This window comes from Bacillus rossius, chromosome 1, assembly GCF_032445375.1.
Source record: "Bacillus rossius redtenbacheri isolate Brsri chromosome 1, Brsri_v3, whole genome shotgun sequence".
Classification (NCBI taxonomy): domain Eukaryota; kingdom Metazoa; phylum Arthropoda; class Insecta; order Phasmatodea; family Bacillidae; genus Bacillus; species Bacillus rossius.
The window spans coordinates 36,671,970-36,696,816 of NC_086330.1; the positions used below are offsets into that span (position 1 = coordinate 36,671,970).

Here is a 24,847-nt window from a genome sequence, read left to right on the forward strand (position 1 = left end):
ACACAAACAAACACATACACAAATAGCAGTGGCGTATCATTAGGGCAAGCAAGACAAGCAGTGCTTGCCCAGGCAGTTTCCAGACATTGTATTTTTTTAATAAATATTTTATTCAGAATAGTATTTTACTTAGGCTCGTGCAGTTAGGTGTATGTATTTTTCACACTATCTTCTTGGGACCCAATACTGTGCGCTGTGCGTTATAAGAAAGGGGTCGTACATTAATCACGTGATGTTTTTTTAGCAAATTTTTAACCCCCCCTCCCCCCTAGTGATTTGTGGTGAGGTTTTAGACTACACCCCCCCCCCCCCCCTCCAATAAATCACGTGTACTTTTTTGGTACAAAATATTTTTAAAAATTCCAGAATATTATATTTAAATATAGGTATAATCTAATTTAATACTGGAAAATTAAGCACAGCATGTATATTCGGCGCCAAAATCACAGTCTTACTGGCAACTGGCAAGCCGAGCCGGGTGGGTTCACATGTTGCGGCGGGCGGGGATGTTGTTGCCTGGCTACTGCGAGTCAAGGTCACGCGTCGCTTTTCGGTTTAGTAGAAAAATACACGTGATATCTCTCTACACCTCCCCTCCCCCCTTGTGATATTTCGTGATTTTTCCCGAAATTCCCCCCCCCCCCCCCCCCCCCCCTTTCGAGCCTCTCGTGATTAATGGACGATCCCAAAAGAACTCGTTGACACACAAAACATGCCTTTTTAGAAGCGTTGCTAGGTTTAGAAGCGCTGGTAGGACCGCTTTCAGCATGAAGGCTGCCGCAATAGTTTCCTTTCGGAAGGGGGGTGGCATGGTACAAAGGTTCGAGGAGGGGATTGGCTGTAAAAATATGTGGTAGAAGCTACGCGTAACACTTTCTTGCCGAACTGAAGCGAACATGGCCGAAGCAGACGGTGGAATTCTTCCGCCGACTTCTTCGGCTATGTCCGCTACAGTTCGGCACGGCAGGTGACGAGTTGGCGTTTCAGGAATGGAATGATTGACGTGCCAGTTTCTTGGTACACGTACCAGTTAACAGAGTTTCTGATTACGTATGAAGATAATTTCTTTTGTGTTGGTACGAAAAATACCAAGATTTAATTTTTACTATTCTAGTACATTTTTATGAGGTTCTTCTCTTTATTTTAAGTACTTACGTTGCCATGTGTTGTCTGTTTATATATTTTGTACCAGATATCGATGATACTACACTCCCACTTAGGATATAAATAATGCAGAGTAGGTATTTTATTGTCAGAATAATGTAAGTCAAACATTATTATTTTTCAAAAATAATTTATAATTTAAAAAAAAAGTCAATTTTTCTACCTGTGGAATAGTCAATGTTCAGGTAAGAAAACTACTTAAATAGCACCCTTTTGTACATTTAAATCCATATTTTCTCGGGGGAGGGCCCCGGACCCCCCCCGCCCCCCCACGGTCATGATTTCGGGTGAACGGAGTTGTTGCTTCTCCTCATGTAAACCTCACGCCTCGCCACTGACAAATAGACAACATACACAAACACAGACACTGAATGGCACATGTGTGCAAATGCTACCTAGTCAATATGAAGTGAATATAAAGCTAGATGATGCTGCTATTAACATACTTGGTAAGAAATTGCATCTATTTTAAGAAAAATAATAACTATTTATGACTTACTCAATGATTTTTGCTCGTATATATTTCCTCAGTCATCTCAACCAAAAAGCCAAGAAAAAGTAAAAAAAAAAAACTCTCAATGCTTTTGAGCTCAACTTACCGAGAACATTCCTTCATAGCAGCACTCATTTTAACTTAATCACAGCTTGAAGGTAGTCTAGTCGAATTTGCAGCAGATAAGTAAATGATTTTTCATGTCTTAATGTAATGTTATAGGAGTTTAAATATTTAGTCTGGAGTCCACTAAGATCAAATGAATATTATTTGGTTAAATATATTAGAAAAGGAATTGAGCAAAAAAAATGCTCTTGTATATTTTTACTAGATAATAACTTTTTTACACTTTCTATATAGAGACCAAAATTGCTAAGCCTGGGAGCAGTTTTATCTCTGCCATAGAGCTTTCAGAAATGTTAATTTTCTGAAAACAAACACTAATTGACACTGAGAGTTGAGAATATAATTTTAAATGATTAAACAGTTCTAGACAAAGCCATGATGAAACCACCATTTAAAAAGGTGCACAATAACAAATTAATTACATAAAATTGTTGAAATGTTTTAATGTTGTTCGCTGAAAACTCCAGAAAATAAAATACATAATGTGAATACATTAAGTATACTGTTAGCAACACTGTTTTCACCTTAACTGACAAGAGTTTTACGAGATTATAGATTTTTAAACTGCAGCAAGGAATTTCTTTCAAAATTTATAAAGCAGTGATTTTGATGGAAAAAGTGCTAGTTAATGAAGAATTTTTTTTTGAGCACTTTGACCTAGTGGCTTGGACAGAACAATACCTTCAAGAAATGCATGAATTTTGAAGTTTGATAGGATGATAGGGTGTAGGCCTACTCTTACAATGATGCAATGGCAACGTATGTACACCATGATGTGCATGCTAAGAATAAACAAGGTGTAGTCCGAATGATTTAATAATATTCAGATAGCAGCAGAATTTTGGACTATCAAATATAAAACAATCATTTTTCTACTTTAAAAAAAAAAACTGCTCCCAAACTGATGTGAAAACTCTGTAGGTGCCTAAATAACAAATGCAAGTTACTATAATGATTAAATCTTCTATTGGAAAATATAAAAAGTATTGTCAATGACAAAATATTGTATAACTGATAATTTCCTACCATTTGAGGAACGATGAATGACCAAAATTTGAGTGGGACCAAATGATTGCAAATTGTGTAACTTTGTGTGGTGAAAATTAGATGAGTCACTAGGAAATTGAAGATAGCCAGATTTGGAAAGTTCTGCAAAATATTTCTCTTAATTTGTGCAGCTAGGCAAAGAAATTATTTTTTCATGTGATTCTGATTATGAAATGTGTTGACATACTGTTTGTAGTGATAGTTTTAACTACACAGTTAGTTTAAGAAATTTAGTGTCCTTGCAAGCAAAAAAAATGTTTTAACTATGCTTATCATAAGTTACTGGTAAGTGGAAGTAGTTAAAAAAAATTATCACATAAAGAGACATAATGACAGGATGAGGAGGAAGCTGTAACATGATGCTGTCCCGATCTGAAACTAAGAAATGCTAATTGCATCTTGCCTGGCGGATGGGGAATGAGTTAACTTGCACGAGATGACGGACGAACCCAACTGGTATTTCCTGGCTCCCTTCCAGTGGTGTCGCAGCGGCCGGTGCGTGAGCCAGGGGCTGTCTGCGTTGCAAGCGGGATTCCTCCCTCACCAGAAAGTGGACGGCTCGTGGAGCAACTGGTCGTCCTTCTCGGACTGCGCTTCCGGCTGCCTGTTTGGTGACGACGGGCGGCTGCAGTTTGGCAGCTCGGGCATCATGGTGTCGACGCGGCGCTGCAACAACCCCAGGTCCGCGACCGGCGTTCAGTGATCACTGTGTGGGCCGTCCCGTTCAGTCTTCTGCTGCGGCTACGAACTGGCACCATTTATAATTAGCACCCGGCAGCCCGACAGCCGTACAGGAAGTACCTGCAACGCAGGCGAGTGTTCCGTCTGTGCAAACACTTCTTGGTCCGACGGCCAGAATGATCACAGTTTTGTGCATATTCATGCATGGCACATAACGCATAATATTCATGAAGAAGTTTACAGTTTAGGGCCTGGCCCATGTTTATAGTTACTGTAACTCACGAACGCTGTTTACATGCGGCATGTTGTTACGCTTGGGAACTCCGTGTTTACTGATTGCAAATTTAACGTGACTATGACGAGCCGGGCTATGTGAAACATGTTCTTCGATTCGATGCTAATGCATGAGCAAGAAGGAAAAAAGAGCTTTGTCAATACACAGTTTCATTGTTCTAACATTTAAAGTTTAACAGTAATACAATTTTTGAATAATCTCAAAATTGCGGACTATCGTCGTCAAATTCATAAAGCACCAGTTTACAGCTGTGTCACAGTACTGAATAGGTCAGCCTAAACAATGATGTCTTTGTAACGTGTCAAAAGTAATCTCTGTGGGATTTGTAGAGACGATTTCATAGGATGCACGTAAAATGTTTGTGTCGATGAGAAGTCAGTTATGAGTTATTTCAAAGATATCTAAAATTAAATAAAACAGACAGAGTATACGTTCCTTCATTCACCAAATATAGCTGGAAATGTCAAGACTGTTTCCTGACTACCAAAAAAAAGCCATAATGGTGTACACAAAACGACATGGATTCCCTTGAATTCCACTACACCCAACAATGTCTCATGAATTTCATACTATTTCCTGTTGGCCACTTCAATAAGACTTTATTTTTTAGTTTGGTAAAACTATACCCCAAAAATCCAGCTAACTAAAAAAGGCTTAAAAACCTGCTGTTTTAGAACAAACTATACAAATTAAAAAAATCACAACATTATTCGTGGGAGTGAAATTTAACAACTATAAATAATTAACAAAACTCTATAAAATAAGAGAAACGTCTTTTTTTTTTTTTTTACAAATACAACACCATGACAATGCCGAATACACGTCATGTTATGTTGCGAACATACATAAATCAGCTGCAATATTGTTAGAGACTTGAAATCTCTGTGAATTCGTAACATCTCTTTCTTAGCACATGTATGTGCGTTGCATCACACCCAAACATGCATGCATGGACACTAGCTCCTCAATGTGCGTGATGGCTGTCGCTTCTGAAGATTACACTTTTGGAAGGTAGCACACAACAAGAAAAAGTGAGGAAAACACATCATATTCTGGATTTAAAATAAAATAAATGCATCAAAGTGAATTATTTCTATGCTATCTATTGAATAAATTTAACATTCACCAAGAAGAAACTTAAAAGAATGAGTAGTATTCCTAAATGTGACAGCAACAAATAATATTATATTACATTTTAAAACGTGGTGTATTTTAAAATTCTGCAGGAAGATTAAAACATTCTAACCAATGAAATTACGGTAATGAGGAATAACTCGGTGAAATACTGAAACTAAAATCTACAACTCAAATAAAATACTTTATTGTGACTGTTCGTGTGTCACAGCATGTTCTACGACTGATGTGAATAGATTTAACTTTTAGCTGTACTTTGTGTTTCAAATACCTTCCTTCACTTGAATGTGTACTGAACAATAAGTTCAATGTTGTGTTTGTCAAAATGCTCACACCAATATTTAAAATGTTTGCAGACCCGAGAACGGAGGATTGCCGTGCAGTGGAAGCGACAGGCGATTCCGCACCTGCAACGCAGATCAATGCGGCAACGTCCAGCGAACCACCATCAGGGACTTTGCAAACAAAATCTGCAGAACGGCTCAGGAAATCGACTCGGATCTGCTGGGAACTGGACTGCAGAAGAGCAGCTCTGATCGTACGTAGAAACATTTAATTAGTAATGAGCACCAATGAAAGATTTTCACTACTTCAGATGTGAAAAAATATATTTACTGATATAAGCTAATGTTACCACTGTTATGTTGAGTACATATATGACGATGCTGATAGCTGATGGATGGAATTGTGGCTGTATTTTAAAATTTGTTTTTGATTAGTTATCTTTCATTTTCTTCAAATATAATTTTAACGAGGGTAGTGTTTGAATGATTGCAGTTTAAAAATCCTAATATTCAACTTTATTTTTAAATAAACAAGGTGTAATTAGTAATTTACACAGACCTTACCAGACCTTACACCTGAGCATGTAATTCAGAGGCACAATAGTGTTTATACTAACTTCAATTGAATATAAATATTAATTTTTTAAGTTAAAATGAAGTGAAACAATAATCAATACAGTAGTATATGTAAAACAATCTTGACAAATGCAAAAATCAAAGTGTTAAAATTATAGAAATTATTATGGTAAAAGCTTTCCATATCAAACCATTTTGATAATACTAATGCATCTCTTGGAATGATTGAGTGATGAAATGAGTAAAGAATGATTAATTTTTGGATGAATTTGTAAATGATTAATTGGCTAAATGTATTAAATGAGTTAATTATTCCATTAATGAATATTTAAATATATTATACGTAAAGGAATTATGGAATGATAAACACAAAAATAAAAAAATAATTAACTATTAAAAATTGACTTTGATAGACCTTGTTGAATTTTGGGAACTTGACACAAAAGGTTCTGAATTCTGTATCTTATCGAGATGTGGTTGAATGATTTAAATGTAAACAGCAGTTTTACTTAAAAAACATTATAATCACTAGACAACTAACTCACACCTATTTTATTGGTTTTTTTTTTTTTTGGCAATGAACCCCTCTGTTTTTTAATGTCATCCTAATTTATCTACAATGTTTACCTTAGGTTTTGTGAGCTTGGATTGAAATTAAATTCATTGGTTGGAAAAAGGTTAAATAATGGCCCTAAAACATCAATGTCCTGTAAAATAATATTCAAACTATTTCCATAACCCTTATTTTGAATGATCAGTTGTAAACAGGAACATATGCCAGGATTTAATTTCGGGGGTAGGGGAGGATAGCCTGCTATTTATGGGTGGGAATGATAGATTTTTATGATATTTGGTGGGGAAGGGGATATATATCACCCATTTCTCCCTCTGTGTATGTCCCTAATTGTAAGCACTGTATGCTCATGGTATGACCTATTTAACATTAAAATACTCTTTAAGATGAGTCAGGTTCATACATAGAAATTTATTTACTATTTTAATAAAATAAAAGCAGTATACAAAGTCAAAAGAGATAAAGATTTTGGGTGAAAATTTAAGTAATTCTCTTATTTACATGAATCGTTAAGTTTTGCTCGGTTTTGTTCATATTTTTTCATATTTTGCCATGTTAAGCTAGACCAATTCACTATAGTACCTGCTGTATATCTATTAGGGTTAATAAAGGGAATTCAGAATTAGAGGTGGCACACTATTGTGAATTATCATTATAAAATACTTATTTTTTCATCCAACATTGTCACAATTCAAGAGCACAATTGAATTCCTATGGGACAAGAATATATATGCCTCATGCGATCTGTAATAAACTGGGATCCAGTGATTATTAGCTGAACTCTACTACCTTCATGTAGTTTTGGCTTCTCACCTTGAGGTCGGGGTTGAAAACGACAGACCCTTGGCAGAACAGACGTGGACATGGTGACGAGAATTCCCGCCACAGTTGAACCTCGGCAAGTGCAGTGTCTGCCAAAGCACAACCACCCCGTTTCATAGCTCGGTGCACATCCTGCGTGGGCAGAGACATCCACACACGCTCCTGGGTTGTACACCCGGGTTGTTGAGACCATAGGCGTGCGCACGGTAGGTGCCACAGGTGCCTTGGCACCACCATTAGGGTTAAAGTTATTTTGTTTTTTACAAGCAGAAATAATACATACTTACAAAAATCCGTATTATTTCCAAAAAAATATGTTTTCCAATCGTGTCGAGTTACAGATATGTGCTCATAACACAATCAGTATATCAATTATCAATCGAACCAACTATACACACGGAAACAAGCCAGGTGCAATTACTTGTGTTGTACACGCGGGCCGCAGCTACGAAACTTCTGAAATGTAAATACTTCTCCTAGTTCTCCTCGAATTACATAGAATGCGCGCTCGGTGTCCACTGTTCACTCCACTCGGCAGGCGCACGGAATAATAGCCGCCGTCTGCCAGGGTTTATTTAAAAAAAAGAGAGTTTAGTTAGTTAAAAGGATAGGCTTACTCGATGACTTCTATGCAGTAGCCGACAAATATTTTTGTTGTATTCCAAAAGTTAAAACTTTTGCCCACTCTTATTTGTGTATTTTTATTATTTTAATATTTTACATATTTAAGGTATGTTACAAAAACTCCCTTGATTTGTTGATTTTAAAACTTAACATTTGAGAATGTTTTTTCTAGCATTTATTTGGCGTCTTCAGAAAACATGTAAGTACGGTTTTTCAAAGCCACCAGCATGAATTCCGTGCAAACAATTTGTGCAATTTACTTTATGGCTCAACAAAGCTTAAAACTGTAAATAGTTTAGTAGTTTTCCTGGTGATTATAACGTTCAAAGCCCTAATTTGTCATAAAAAATGTTAAAATTTTTACATCTGTGTATTTAATGTTTTTGTTCGGAAACACCTTAAATAGCACCATTTTGCGCTTTCAAATCCAAATTTTTCCGGGGGAGGACCCCCGGACCCCCCACTTTAGGCTCGGGGTCCGTGAATGACAGGGCTGTTGTGTAATCTGGCACCACCAATACTGAAGTCCTGCGCACGCCTATGGTTGAGGCCCAAGTGACCACACTTCTCACTGGCTGTGTGATGCTGATTCTTAAGGCAGAGTTCTACCACCTGACCACTGGTTGTCATCATAAAATTTAATAAAAAAATTTGTTGTCTGTAAAGTCGGTTTACGGACGATAGTTTAACGTGACAACGTCATAACAAAACATTGATGAAATGATTGCATACTTTTATGAATAAAATTGAATCATTTTTATTGAATTATCACTATTTTGTATGGATACAAAGAAGAAGTGAATTGAAATCTACAATTTAATTGATAAATTTACTTTTATTTGCACTCATTAATTAAAATATGTTTATTACTTTAACAAAGAGATTATTTTAACTATAACTTTTATACATGTTTGCTATTTAACTTCTTCCAATCTGTGTTATTCTGTTAAGGATAGGACGATGATAGGAAAAGTAGGAAACGAATGGGAGTGTTTCAAGTTTAATGTGCCTCGAAAAAGTCAAATCGATGGTTGTTCCAATCGAGTGGAAGAGAGATAGAATGCGGCGCAAGCGTACAATGAGCGTAACGGGACACAACGTAATGGGACAATGTGTGTAACGGGGCACTTTCGTGCGTGCAGCCGGCGTTCATCGATTTATTAGAAGTTGTCATGTCAAAAAGAGATGGTAACATAACACAGCCCATAGATACACAGCTGGAAGTGTGTATGTTCCGCAGCGGAGGACGCATGCACCGTGTGGTGCTACAAGCGGAGCGGCGGCTCCAAGAGTCGAGGGTGGACCTTCCCCGATGGCACCGCCTGCCAGAGCCACCGCTTCCGCTACAGCAAGAGCATGTACTGCATCGGCGGGCGTTGCGAGGTAATTACCGGAGGCTCGCGCAGCAAACAACGGGTAGTCACAAACACGTGGTCAGTACGTCACCTTTTAAAACATTTATATAAATTTAAAGTTAGTAAATTATATTCCCTGAACAAGTGCACCAAGAAGCATTAAGCTGTCATTCCACATAAACTGTGACATTAAATAAAATAAAGTAGTAGTTTATTTTCCAAAGAACAAGGCTGCCAACCATTTAACAGTATTGTCAGAACAATGATGCCAGAATATACAGAATATACGGAGTTCTACCACCTGACCACTGGTTGTCATAAAATTTAATAAGAAAGAGATGGTAACATAACACAGCTCATAGATACACACTGAACACAAAGATCAAAACAGCTGGAAGTACGATCAGACGTTTGGCTCTCTCGTCTGTACTGGGATGATGTAAGTGTTTGTAGTTGTAGTCTGCAGAAAGACGGGGAGGCTGTGAGCGTGCTCGGTTGGGTGCAGGAGTTTGTGTGCGACGGCCACGACGCGGCCATGTACAGCGTCTCGCCGGACCGCTGCCCCCGGCCGGTGAACCAGCTGTTCGGCCGCACCAAGGGCCGCAGGCGGGACGTGGCGGAGCCCCGCGCCTCGTGGGCCCCGGCCAGCGGCTGCCACTTCAACTGCATGGCGCCGGCCAGCGGGCTGCGGCTGGTCGTGGGCAAGCACCGGCGCTGCTGGCCGCCCGACGACTGCGAGAGCAGCCCCGTCACCAGCGTGCAGCTGTGCCAACCCGACAGCTTGGTACGCCCGTGCTTACCATCCAAACTGATTTACCACAGGGAAATCATTATAATACTCTTTGAAAACTGAGGGTAAAAAAAAATCTCGCTACTGTTCCCCACTCCCCGACTAGGCAGTTTCTCCATAAAAAAAAAACATATCTCTGACCAGGTGCTGGGAGTACCAAAAGTAAATAGCAAAGTAATAAAAATTTAAGGCTGCGCAATTAGCAGTGAGATATGAAAAGTAATTCCAAGCCAACAAATTATTTAAATTCATGATATTTGTTACCAGGTGCTAACATGCGAATAAATACATGAACACGGCAATGTACAAGGCACATGAATAATCAAAAATATGACAAAGTTAAAAATATTTTTTTTTTACCAAGAAAAAAATGCAAAATGATTACGCCCGTGATCCTTTTATCAAAAATAAAGTGGCCTCCAACTTAAAAACAAAGAACATAGATTAATAACTACACAGAATTACCCACATTACAATTAATATTAAATAAAATATGATAAATTCTTTTAAATAGGTAAGAGTCCTGGGGCACATATATAAAAAAAGGTACTTTAAATCCTACAAAGAAAAAACGAGACATTAAGCTGGCCAGAAAAAGAAATTTAAAAACAGTTTCTCACAAAAAATAGTAAGATTCGTACACAGTCCTGCACTATACTGACAGTTCTATGATTCATGTTGAGGACTTTCAGACACAAATTACGTAGATGTCGGAGCACAAAAAGTCAAAAGGGCAAATGCATGGACAAGCTGTGGTGCAAAGGGCAGAGCAAGGTTTTTAAAAGGAAATCCACTTACTTGTAGTACAGGGTTGCCAGCACGGTGTAGAGCGTACTTGCGAACCGTAGCATGGTCCGTCTTCTTCTTGAAGCCCTCACACTTCACGATCCTTGATTAGCATGCCTGCGAGTAGAGCCATGGCAAAGTCAACTTGGCCCTCCCTCTACTTCATCATTGGGCGCCACCTCGTGAATAGCCGATGCGCTGGCACCATAAACTCTAGTGCACTCGTAAAGTTCTAAACCACCATGCAGCTCCAAAACCGTTTAACACATTTCATGTGAACGAAACAAGAGGCACGCCCTGTAAAGCTAAGTTCTGCGCACGGAGACCGACGTGTAGTCCGGCCGGTGCGACTCTACTCCCAGTTACATTCTCTCTCTCTGTCTCTAGTGTCGCACGTCACACAATGAAGACTCGACTCAAAGATCTCGCAGGCAGAATAAATAATCAAACAGTAATCTGTGCTCCACACAGATAATTAGGAAAAATGATAAACAATTTTACAAAACACTGATGTATAAAGTTACAAACTTACAAACTTGTTAAAATTACAAAATATAAATTTTTTAGTTCTTGCCGGCTCTATAACCAACCTTAGATAAACAAAAGCGCAAGGAAAGTGGTAAAATAAAATACTTAAGGTAAAAATAAGTTAAATTAAAATAAAATTAACACAACAGCATAGAATAACAAGGAAAAATGTGTCAGTGGCATGACAATACCACAAACCAAGGGGACATTTTTTACATTTCGAATGTGTCTGTCTGTAGACTATTAGATGTTTTGTATTCTGGATGAATCACAGTGGTTGAGTGGTCATCACTCAATTTTCAACAAAGTGTCTTAGGTTCAATTCACAGTGGGATCTAACCTGGAATTTTTGCAAGTAGGAAACATAGTGCGCACATTGCCATTGAGCAGATGAGTTTTCTCAAGGCACTTCCCCCCCCCCCCCCCCCCCCCCCCCCTACAAACACACACATCAGTCTGTCACTGTTCCATGCTCATATTATCAACCCTCAGTCTCAGTTGAGCACCATGTCAACGAGACATTAAGCCCTGATCATTAATCAATCAATCAGTCCTTTAATCTCTGAGGATGGTAAAATGAGGAAAACAGGCCATAATTTCACTCTACCTTGAGTGTTAGTTTCATCTTTTAACATAAATGAATGGCAACACCTTTGTGTAATCTGAAAAACAATCGCCTTCAAAGTGCCTGCAAATTATACTACTTGCTTTCAGTAAATAAACATTCAGTGACACAAAATATATTTGTTTATGCATTACTTAGTTTTATGCAATAAGGAACTTCCCCTCAATGTTGTGAATTTTTAAGGATTTTGCTTACTTCTTTTCCTCAAATAATAATGGAAAAAAGTAAGCAAAAGCCTTAAAAATTGACAGCATTGAGGGAAAGTTCCTTGTTGCATAACACTGTCTACATGAAGCATCAAATCTAGAAAAAAAAATTATATTACATATTTTATATATGTGAGCTTATTTTGCTGTGTTACATCCAGAGAAATTATATAACAATATAAAAAAGAATTAACTTGGTTTAAGTTTATGTAGATAGACTTAACATTTCAATAATTCAGTTCAGTTACAGATAAAAAAACTGCATTTACATATATTTTTTTATTTTTCACTGTTATGACTAAAATCAGTAATTACTGATCGTCTAAAATGAACATATCATTTCCATAACAAGACACAATGTACATCATTTCAACTGTGTCGAGTATTGGTTTGGTTTATCTCACTATAATACTTCCATTCAGAAAGTGTTAAGCATACCACATTACTTAATTTAATGCAGTTTTTTTTAACATTATGCCATTGCAGTTTTGCACTGTTTGTCATGGAAAAATTCCGAAAATCAAAAATTACTATTCATTAAATATTTATTATTTATTTTGGATTTTTGGAATTTTTCAATGACAAACAGTGCAAAACTGCAATGGCGTATGTCCAAAAAAACTGAATTAAATAAAAAAAAAACTATATTGATGTTCGATAACTGAGTAAAACCGCTAATCCGGCAGGGTGGTAATCCACAATGAGCCACATTAAAGACCTTTCACTGCACAAAGCATAAGTAACGAGTAACTGGTTTGTATGTGCAGGGCTGTGGGCACCTGAAGACACCCTTCGAGCATGCCACAGGAATATGCAGCAAGTACAGGAAGCACGTTCACAAGCTGTCTGGCTTGGGAATGCAGATCTCTCCTAACGCAGGTACGACACGATGGCAACTACAACATTTGTTTAATTTTTATTTATTTTGTCTTTGAGTTGTGGCAAAGCTACAGCACCAGACTTATGTTGTCATTAACTACAGGTGCAGCTATTTATAAAGGAAAAATGATTAAAATCTAAAGTTAAATTCACAATGTAGATGGACCTAAATAAACTATATTCATAATGGCATAACTACAAACAAATTACCAGATAACTACATGGAAAAAAATGCAACATACTGGTTTTGTCTCTCATCGATAATCTAGGTCATTAAAAACGGATATATACATTAAAAGACACAAAATTGAAAAAGAACTCGACAACGGCCATTACCAGGAACCATCCCAGCATTCGCTAAGAGTGGTTTTAGGACACTAGGAAAAACCAAAACTAGGATGGAGGTGTTTGAACTCAGATATGCCCAAAATGTTAAGGTCAAAATATACTTTACAAATACTTTAAAAATTAGATATTATCATTTCATATAAATTCTTTACTGAGATATAATCAAACAATCTTTTTGAAAAACAAAAACCATAGACAAAGTATTAATTAAGTAAGGTAAACATTGATAAAATACAATAGCATCAGTTGTAAACAGTTTCACGACAAGAAAATTATTCAGTGCATAATGTGGCTAACATTTATTACTATTATTTATAATATATTTGGAATTTCTTATGATCTTGCATATTAATATCCTACAACATCAGAAAGTTGGAAAGATCTTTACAAAATTACATCTCAATAAATGTTGGCAGTTGTATGCAATGCACACAAAAGTATTTAACATAAAAAAAAAGTTGCTTCCCTTTATAGGGTATGAATGCCAACTGACCAGACTTAAACACTGCACTCGTATGTAGGCCCCTTGCACACAAACCAGTCGGTCGCACCACTGAGTGGCACCATGCAGTCGCTTGAATTTGTCACCAAGTGGTGCCACTCGGTGGTCTGTGTGAATGAATAAAGCTGCAGAGATGTGCTACAGAAGAATGTAGTTTGGTCAAGGACTGCGGGACTCCGAGAAGGAAGCTCTTCTAGTTCCCCTCATACAGGGTCAGCATCACCGTAGATAACAGTATGCATCACCAATATCAGACTGGTTGACTAGCAGACAGTTATAAATCTATGATAAGTACACATAAATAAGAAAGTTAAAAGAGTTTTAATATTTTTCAAGATTGGGATGAAACTCGCATATACTTCTTCCTGAGCCTTCCCGTGTTAAATTTTATTGCAGTAGACATCAGCTTTTGTAAACAAATTGCTGGGCGTGATTCCACTTCCATGATAAAACGGTCGGAATCGAAAGAAGCCATTGAAAAACAATCTGCACGTATTGAGTTTATGAGTGGCAGTCGATTGTATACGTTCCCGCAAGTAGATCGTGTAATTAGCTCCACGTTACTCAGTGCCACGAAAGAGATGCATGCCACTGTCACATAATGTGGGAAGGTCCCTGTGTAAGTAATGGCAAATTATGGGGTATCTATCTACTAACATGCCACCCAACGCCACAGTGGTGAGACCAAGTAGTCTGTGTGCAAGCAGCCTTAAATGTTAAATCAAATACCTACTCTCCACGCAACACAAATGCAAGTCCAACGTTCTACCAATACGTACTCTGTCCGTGAACAAGCGTGTGTACGTAACCACCCAATTCAACCCTTGGCCGTGCAGAAGACCCGGACCGGCCGTGCCGGGTGGCGTGCCAGGACGCCGAGGTGAACCACCGCTTCTACTTGGTGAACGGGGAGGATGGTTGGTTCCCGTTCGGCACCGACTGCACCAGGGGCGTTCCCGGCCGGAAGGCATTCTGCATCAGCGGCAAGTGCTTGGTGCGTACTGGAGCCGGTGTTTCCGTGTGCCTCACGAGGATGCTACAAACTGCAGACTGCTATACACGGCTTATGGCGCGCACTCTTGCCAGATCTCTAGTGCTTTACGAAGTTCAGAATATGTGCTTCTTTACAATTCTGAGTGCATGAGAAGCATTTAAAAAATCCATATAGTATTTTAGAATGTTTCATACTATCACTCATCTGTTATAAACCACCAAAACAACAAATAATTCACACACATCCATTGATATTACTTGATAAAGAAATTAATAATATAACAACTTTCTAGGGATGTGCGAGTACCCGATATATTCGGGTACAATTCAAATCCACAATTACCCGAACCCGGAATCGTTGTACGTACATGGATTCGAACAGTATTACGAATATTCACAAAAGTTATAAATTAATTTAATATGGCTCAAAAATGCTAGCAGTGAAAAATAAAATTAGGCTACTATTACTTAAGTATTTATAATATGATGTATCAAAGAAAGATATGTAAATTAAATAATTAACACAAGTGACATTAAAAGAATTTCAAAATTTCGAGGGCTTAAACTATAATTACGAATTTCGTCATATAGCAAACTATAAACTAAAAACAATTACATACCTACAAAAAAAAAAGTCTTGGCTATTTATTGAAGAAAAAATGGTTTTGTTTGCTGAAACGTTTATAAAACTGAAATTTCCCTGTGGCGTGCAGTTTATTACGATTGAGTTGGAGAATCGAATATGTTTTTGTTTTCATATTTAAAAGTGTTTATTATTAATTAAATTTACATAATTATAAACATTTCAATCTCAGTGTAATAAATAATTGCCAGTAGTTACAGTTAGAAAATAGAGAACAGACATTATTTTTAAATTAATCAGTTATTTTTAATTATTCTGTGCTTAATATTCGGAATTGGATTCATATCTCAAATATTGCCAGGGATTCGAATCGGATTCGAACCGAACTGAAAATCAAGGATTCGCACATCCCTACAACTTTCAATTTCAAATATGTATGATATTTTGAACACTGCACCCAGAAACCAGGACAACGCTATTGCCCATTTACTGACACACTGCAATCTAAGAGTGGGATGCTCTATAGTTGATTACACCCGAGCTACACTACAAGTATTACTGTAAGGCACTGCACCTTATGTTTGACTGTTTACAGTTTTATGCCGCACAACTATTTAGTTATCAAGAACATTTACATTTTATATTATTTTGATGGTTATTCAAACAGTCAAGAATAAAATTTATAATGCATAATTCAGAAAAAGAACAAATAAATAAGTATTTTTACACAACTGAAGCTAGGTATCATATATGCTCTCAAAACAGTAAATTTTGTATTTATTAGAGGTAAAAACTAATCAATTTACACTCTCAAAATGTCTTTAATTCATTGTCTGCATGTTTTAAAAACGCCATCATATTAAAAGTGATTGGTTAACAATGGTTGATGTAAGAGATAGTATTTACACAAATCATAAATATAACCTAGTAGTCAATAATTGTGCATGTTAAAAATATGTTAGGAATAAAACCAAAAGGCAAAAGGTTCTACAGACACTGGAACAAGAGCAATGCTTGCTGCGTGCGTGCTTTAGGAGTTTGGTCCGAGCGACACTCCGCTGCAAGAGGTGGAGTACGCACTGCCCCTCCTGGGCAGGGGGAAACGCAGCGTGCAGTACAACGTGACCCGAGTGATGTCTTTGCTGAGCCCGGACCAGCTCAGCCAGATCATCTCCCAGCTCAACCTTTCTGGAGCAGGTAGCACCAGTTCAGCAACTACAATAGTGATTTAAAACCTGTCATGCTAGGTTACACTGTGTGTCATGAGGAAAACCTGAACAACGGACAAATTATGAATAACAAATGTACACACAATACCGAGCCAATATCAGCCAATGTTAAATGCAAAGAGTACAGAGAATTCTGTGGAAGGAATTAGTCGGAACAACATCACAGATATTGTTCTCATGTTGTGATATTGTTCTGACGAATTCCTTCCAAAGAATTCTCTGTAACTGTCTAAAGATTTAGCATTTGCCTGGCTGATTTTGGCTTATATGTGTGGGTGTTTTGTGTTGACATAGTGTAAACTAGTAATAACATATGTCCAACATAATGCTTTAAATCAATTTCCCCGCTGCAAAAATCATTCAAAGAATATAACAGTAGCTCTTTAATCTGGCAAGTTCGGGACCATGCCCATGCAACATTAGCGATTTTGCCAGTTTATTTCATGCCAACATTGTTTTGATGGGAAGACTAAAAAAAAAAGATCAAACTAATATACAGTGGGGTGAGCAAATAAAATCCTCAAATTCTATAAAATATTTAGTGATTGAAAGATTCAATATTCGAGTGAATGTTTTCAAAGAAAAATATTGGAGGAAAAACAGTAAATTCAAAAATTCAACACTGACACATTGAAGTCATATCGCTGATTATGTAAATAAAATAATATATATTGGTTTGGTAAACTTAACTCTTAAAACAAACATTTTAAGTAGGTATTGAATGTTTCAGAACCATAGTTTTAAGTCTTTAAGGCTTGTTCATTATTTTATTTTTGACCTGAGGCCTAGATCTTATATTGAGGGATAGATACGATGCACTATTTGTGATTCGGGTTCGAGATTTGGATTCAAGAAAATTGGGTTATGATGACACATCACTAGGTAATTTAAAACAAGTTGTAATAATCTGTTATGTATATGGCTGTACACTGTAAATACACAAAATGTAACCCACTATAAAAGAGGAATCTACTGAGAAAAAAAAACTGAACACATGCCAATCTATTGGTGCCAGTTTATAGAATATGCTACACAAAATAATTTCGTAAAAAAAGAGTGCAGATTGTACTTTACATTATAAAGACATGCATAGTGATAATACTTTGTGGCAGGTTCAGTCAGAGGCAGTGCAATGGAGGCAATCTCCTCCCCCTCCTTCTTCCAAATACAGCCATAGCTAAACATAACCGTAAATATTTAGAAAAAAAAGAAGAAGAAAAAAGACCTTAATAAATGTCTTAAAATAGCCTAAAAAGTATTACAATTTTAAAAATTCAATCCAGCTCTGCGATGCATTACTAAATTTAAAAATGTGATAACAATTACAAGTTTGAGATGGCTCAGAACAAATATAAACTTTGATAGTGTGAATAAATAATTTAAAACGTATTTGTGGTTATCTGTCTTCATTTGGTGGAGAAATTCGGTCGCGGCTGTGTGTTTACTATCACAGCCGTGTGTTCACTGTCGCGGTCATTTGCTGTGGTCCTCAGTTTACATGATCTAACTCTAGTTTCTCATTGTCCGTATAATTTATTGTACAGTGTGTAAACAATTTAATTCATTACTTTTAGATCAAATAGACTGTTTCCCCAAAAAATGCTCTATCTTTAGATCTGGTATAGGTCAATCACCTCTTAACAAAATGGGATCTAGAATGGCTGTAAACCAAGAACAGCCCATTATAGAAGTTTTTAAGTTGAAAGTCCTCAAAATGTAAGATTTAATCACCCTGAATCACTATATGCTAAGGTCAATGACCTTAAAAGTGAAAATATGGTACATACTCAAAACTTTGTTCTTCAATTCACGATCAGAAACTACAGAGATTAAAACAGGAACTTCTTCAAATAAGGCCAAGTGTGTGTTCCACAAATGAAAACGAGCAATCCTACGGTCATGTACTAAAGAAATTTTTGAGCGGTAAGAAGGCTGAACATGTTGAAACTTCAGGTGGCCTACTGACACAGTGGGAAAAGCACGACGTCATGAGCGGTAACAATAATAACCAGTAAGTTGACCAAGATGAATTCACTGTAGTGCAATATGCACGTAAGTCCAGAACCAACATGATCTCTGATGTAAAACTGCAATCATAAAAGTAAGAAAATGTCTGTACAAGTGGGCATTAAAAATTTTTCCACCCTTAAAATGGTGTACAAACCTGCACTAATAAAATAAAAGCTCTGTTTGTTACTCGATTCAGTCCTTCTTTTCAAGAACACAAGATTGTTGAATACATCTCTATGAGCTCGGTCCATCTCAAGTCATCAAAGTAACTAAACTCCAGACCAAATTTAATTCTTACGCCTCATTCCACATCTCAGTTCTTGAAGGAGATTTTAATAGAATCAATAATATAGTGTTTTGGTCCAGCGGGTGCTTAATCAGCCTCTTTTACAGCAAACTTCATCATGAACAAATTGCCAGCAATGATTCTACCTCTATTAATCCTGGAAACACAGGTAGTGCTAGCCCTAAACCCTTGTCAGACTGTGATACTGCACTGATTCCAAACCAGGTGCCTGGAGGAGCATTGTAACATACTCCAGAGCATTTAAATCCCTTGCTATTCCTTCGTAACAGATGCCAAAAGTCCAATCAAAATGTACAACAGAGAGGAACTAGGTCTAGGGAAGAACTCGGCAAGTCGACCGATGAATGGCAAAAAAACAACAATTAGTAAAAACAAAAAGTATCAATTAACTATCACAAACTGGCAACACTTGCTGTTGACCATCATCGTCTAGCATATAGTTTATATGACATTTTTGAACCAGAACTCCAGTTGTAACTCTTGAACGTTAATCTCTGATGACGACTTAAATCACATAATTTGTTTCAGGTTTTAACACCGCATCCAGCAACCACTCTTACTTCAGCATTGACCTGAACCATCCGGTCCACGAAGAAAACAACCACCCAGAACTGACTGGATCGCCATGGGGGAGATGATGACAAAGTCTGGTCTGCCCTGTAGTAACCCAGGTGTCGCATGCCGTTACGACAGCGTGACCGTCACCTCACCGGCAGTGACGGTGGACCAACGGAGGTGTCGACAGAGGCGCAAGACACGTGCTGTCTTCGACAAAATATGTGCAGAAAGGTGACAGGAGGTGGTCTGAATATAACAGAGATGATAGCTTATCAATTATCAGAGCTGCAGCAAACTGCATCAGTGAAAGGCGGGGTATAGCCTAAAGAAAGTTCGTGGGGCCGTGCACATTGAACCTTTTAAAGTTATTTGATATCAGTATTTTCTGTGAAAGCATCGAATTAACACTTGAAAACAAACTGTCAGATGTCTCAGCTGTACAACAGTAAAGCAATGTATGCCCCATAGAATGATAGGGATTTAAGTTTATGTCATGTAAATAAAGCTATGAAATAAGACTAAAGAAAAGATGGGTGCATGTGTTAGAAGTTGAACTTAACACTTCACTGAACCATAAAAGTAGACACCAAAAAGTAGAACCACAAAGTAGACATTAACATAAATACCACCATGTGTAGGAAATGTGCAGTTGGGAGACAGCTGGCTCTGTGCACGAGGAGTGGCAGTCAGCGGGATGAGTGTGTCGCTGTGGAACTTTACATACAAGTTTTCTTTTAGCTTTGGTATGTGAAAACAAAGCTGTCTCAGCAGTTAACTATTATTTTTTTTTTAAACTTGCAGATATTAATGTGATGTAACTACTTGTTCAATTCAAAAAGTACTCTATAACATTCTAAAAAAAAACCACGGACACCATTGAAAATGTTGATACAAGTTTTCACAGTTCTAACTGAATTTCTTTTTTGTTGCCAGCTATATAAGAAATGAAGCACTATTGCATAGCTTCACTAATGCTTGCTGGAGAGTGAGGAGAATGGTGCTCAATATCCACCCTCCCTCACTGTACCATTAAGCATGCCACTCCTGAGCATTTCACTTTTCTCTACGCTCTGCCGAGTCATCGCCTCAACTCACCCTGCCGGCGGTTAAGAAGTACACTCTTCAAAAACATAATTTTACTGTTCTCGGTATCCAAACCGGAACAATTCAATTAACTGATCCTGATAAACTTTAGTGTATCATGGTAGCTGACAACACAAGCATTCTTAAGTATCAGACTTCTAAGTTTTAAGCCTCAAAATAATTTCAGTATCAAATATTAGTCCAGATTTCAGATACTTGCCTGATAATGTAGAAGAAAATAACCTTCACAAGAATTATTTGTCTCAGTGGAACAACTTAAAGATAAGTGAATATATAAAAATAGTGGTTTTTCCAACAAAGAACACTCAAGTGAAACTTTTTTAGTACGAGTATGATTGTAGACATAAGCTGAATGAACAATGGACTGGTCCATTGTGTTTCAGGATAATAGTAGTTAGTGATGGGCATATATACATATATAAACAGATACTGATCCAATTACTGATACATTCCTTTAACAGATCCAATAACTGATAGAAAACCGATTCAATACTTATTGTAAGTAATGAGTGTGTCAATACCTTAGAGTCTTAGACATCTTAATGACCTTTATTATAAGGATTTTTGGTTGAGACAAAAAGTATTTTACAGCTTAAAATATGTGCATAGCACAATGCACACTATACCGTTGACTAATTAACAAACACAATATTAAAGTATAGCCTTAATTATTTGCAAAAAAAACATTGAGTAAAATATGTCTACTGAACTCTAAATGGTTAAATAAAAAAGATATGGGTGACACCTGAATGGATGAAATTGTACTCTATTCACGTGTATTAGTTTTTGAAGTATTAATTGGAAACAATTACATTCAACCATCACTATAAGAAATATACCATCTTTTTACAAAATATTTTTAAATATTTAAAACCTGTTTTCTTAAAAATAATAATAAAAAAAAGCTCCAGACTATGATATCCCGAATCTACCAAATCCCTATTCTTAGATTATGTTAGAGGTATCCAGTCCACACTTCAGTTAATCTTTTTTTTTTTTTTGTTCACCTAAGCACTGTGGCAAGGTTCAACTTATCCAACATTATTACAAAACAATCACACAGTTAGCCAGTTTGATCTTTCACCCATTTTTCACCATTCACATGATTTCTATGGCTGTGATATTCTCAGTAGCTTGTTGCAACTTCCACACCATGAGGGCAGTTGATACAAGGCTGGATTACCCCATCAGCATGTAGGCCTACCAGAATGTATTACAACCATTGGGACAACATTTAAATATCCCAAAATCAAAGACATCAAATTCATATTTTGGTTTTTGATGTCTACTTCCTTTTGTAATTCAGAAATTAAAATAGACTTTGAAACATCACAAGCAGCTTTTAAATGCTAATATGCTTAAGTTTTTTTTTATAGTTTGTCCATAAAAGATGCCCCAGTTTTAATGGTATATTATAACAGTTCATATTAGACTATTTACATCTAATCATACATAAAATTGAAGGTAAACAAACCTAGTTTTTTTACGAATGTTCAATATGAGCACTTTTAGAAATATGGCATACATCAACTTAAAGCCCAATTCTTCCCACCCTTTGGTTAACACATCCGGAGTAATGGCCTCTTAAATTGTATGTGTCAACTGTGGCAAATCATTAGGTAGCAGCGGAAAGTAGACAACCTTTCACAAAATACCAAACATAAAAAAAATGCATGGCATTATGTCAGATCAACATGGGAAAAGGGCTCTGTCATCTTGACCATTAGGACAAATCCAACGGTCAGGGACTTCAACAATTAAAACTTTAAACGAAACCCACAGTTGATACTTATAAAATTTATAACTGGGACATTCTTTTAGGGCTTGTGTATATTCCATTGTCTATGCTACTATGCTACATGTATTTGTGCTCATTCCATAGGAATAGAAAACTATAATCATTCTTGACTTCAATTTTCATGCTTGAGAAGTGTATATATTAATATATATGTATATATCATATAGTATTTTTTTTTTTTTTTTTTTTTTTTTTTTAGAGCTTTGGTGGCATTTTGTTATCTGAATAGAATCACAATAACAATCCCCACAACATAAATAATGATAAAAAAAATAACATTCAGAAAAGTATTTACGGAACGACACTTAAGGTATGCTACGTATATTGAGCATTGTGTTAGCAGCATTCATCACAACAAAAATGTATACATGACATATTTTCCTAGTACATATTGCAAAGAAATAATTTGTCCTAGGCTCCTCTCTCAAACCACACTGCTATGTGCAGTCCTTGTGCAAGGTCAGTTAAACAATAGTGAAATTCCAGATATCTTGCAAAAGTACATTTTCACATCTTCCTATCACACAGAACTTATCTTATATAGGTAATACAACATAGTAAAAGAAATATATGCATATATTCTGTTAATCTCTCTATCTCCCCCATCTTCTTGGCTCCTCTATGGCAAGGTCATATACACCTGTTTATTGCATATGCTCATAACATAACTTAATACTGTTTTCAGCCTATGTAATTTTAATTCACAATAGTGTTTGCCTTACCTGGCCCCACATATGGTAAGCAGATGTTCAGGGAAAAACTACACAATTTGAAAACTGCTCAAGATATCAAAGCGGTATGCGTTTACGAGAAGCATTAAAAAAATACACTGAGAACAGATGAGTCGTCTCTCCATATTTCGTTTTAAATTTTTTTTGAAGAGTTAAAATATTTTAAATTTATTTTAGGCATGAAACACTTGGATAGATTCTTGAAAGCACTAAGGGAACTGAATCACAGCTTTATCTTCATTTCCCTGCCATATAATGTTATGATTACAGCTCAGTGCTTGTGCTTGCAAGTGATACCACACTAGCAGCACCAGCGAGCATGGCCCTTATCATCCCGTCTAACACAGAGCTCGCAGTTACAGGGTTCTGCAAGTTCTTGGCAAGCTCCAAACATGCACGCAGTAAGCATCCTTGGTGTTCAATAGTCCTGTCTGGTCCTCACAAGCATGGGTAAACCCTAGCATGCACAGCCAACATGGACCCTTCCCAATCGATGTGGGCGCAAGTTGCTTTTGTTTAGTAACTCGGCTCGCTCCAGAAATGCAAGTTACTTTAATTTTATAAATAATACACTCATTAAATCTGATTTATTCATAATAAATTTTGTACTGAAATTTTTACAAAGTGCTGAATAAAGAACCAAATTGCTAGTGTGATTATGATGTGAAACCATGGAGGATTATTATTTCAATCCAAGCAAGTACATGATAGTTTAATTTAATTTTTTTTAAATGTTTTATAGCAACAGTTTAGATAATATAGTGTGTAGGATTTATTTTATATACATGATTAATTACTTAGATGCCAGAAAAAAATGTCTGTGCAAGTCTTTTCCAATCTGCATGTGATCAGTTACGTAACATGTGAAAACAAGCCATAACATGAATTGCAAAAATTTAAATGTGTGAAAGATACGTTGCAGGATCCAGTATTATATAAGCTTTGTGAACAAAGCAATGGGCTGTGTAAATAAATTATGTAAAATGTGTTTTATTACTTTCAACTGTATTTACATAATGTCAATAAATTTTTTATGACTTTTCCATGAAAACATGAGCCAATTATTCCAAACTTATTCCTTAAATGTTTTACAATTTGAGGACAGAGCTGCTTACCCGAGGCTGTTTGTAGTGGGCGCCACCACGTGGACCCGGCTGAGACTCCCGGTCAGGGCGTTACGTGGCCCGTGTGAGGCGAGATATTAATTAGTCCTCTAATTAATCAAGCTTATTTACTTAAGACCTGGCCCGCTCTAGGCGTCGGACACGCCACACCGCTTAACACACAGATACCACGGGGTTGGTGACACGTGGCCACACGTCTCTCATGACTCCGTGCACATCTGGCCTCGGCCGATGAAGAGGAATTGGGGCGAGCAGCGCTCTGCGCGCAGGCAGCTTCCCGCCGGAACAAAACCGTTATTCTATTCTGTGATCCCGCGCCAAGGGTTAGTTTTAAGGAAGAGACAAAAAACTCTTATAATTTATACAATCCCTCATCCGGGCTCAGAACCTTAAACATCCGCTACTTTATAAATTAACATTTAAGTAATAATTGTTGTTATTGGTTTCTGGGTGACGTCGCACCGCCGCTAAGCACCCTCTTGCGGTAATCCGTGGCGCGCAATTTGATTACACGCACGTCTACATACGTCGGCGGTACAAATGCCCGGAAGGAGGGGAACTGGACAGTGGA

At 37.0% G+C, this 24,847-nt stretch overlaps 1 protein-coding gene across 1 annotated transcript in view; it reads left to right on the forward strand.

Moving 5' to 3' along the window:
* LOC134534577 (A disintegrin and metalloproteinase with thrombospondin motifs adt-1) overlaps positions 1-24,197 on the forward strand; it is a 41,076-nt gene extending 16,879 nt beyond the window's left edge. The window contains exons 7-14 of the mRNA XM_063373062.1: positions 3,309-3,511; positions 5,297-5,478; positions 9,061-9,203; positions 9,681-9,959; positions 12,878-12,989; positions 14,676-14,833; positions 16,450-16,612; positions 19,490-24,197. Of these exons, the coding sequence (XP_063229132.1) occupies positions 3,309-3,511; positions 5,297-5,478; positions 9,061-9,203; positions 9,681-9,959; positions 12,878-12,989; positions 14,676-14,833; positions 16,450-16,612; positions 19,490-19,599 (1,350 nt within the window). The 3' untranslated portion in view covers positions 19,600-24,197. The remainder of the gene's footprint in view (positions 1-3,308; positions 3,512-5,296; positions 5,479-9,060; positions 9,204-9,680; positions 9,960-12,877; positions 12,990-14,675; positions 14,834-16,449; positions 16,613-19,489) is intronic.
* The last annotated feature ends 650 nt before the right edge of the window (positions 24,198-24,847 follow it).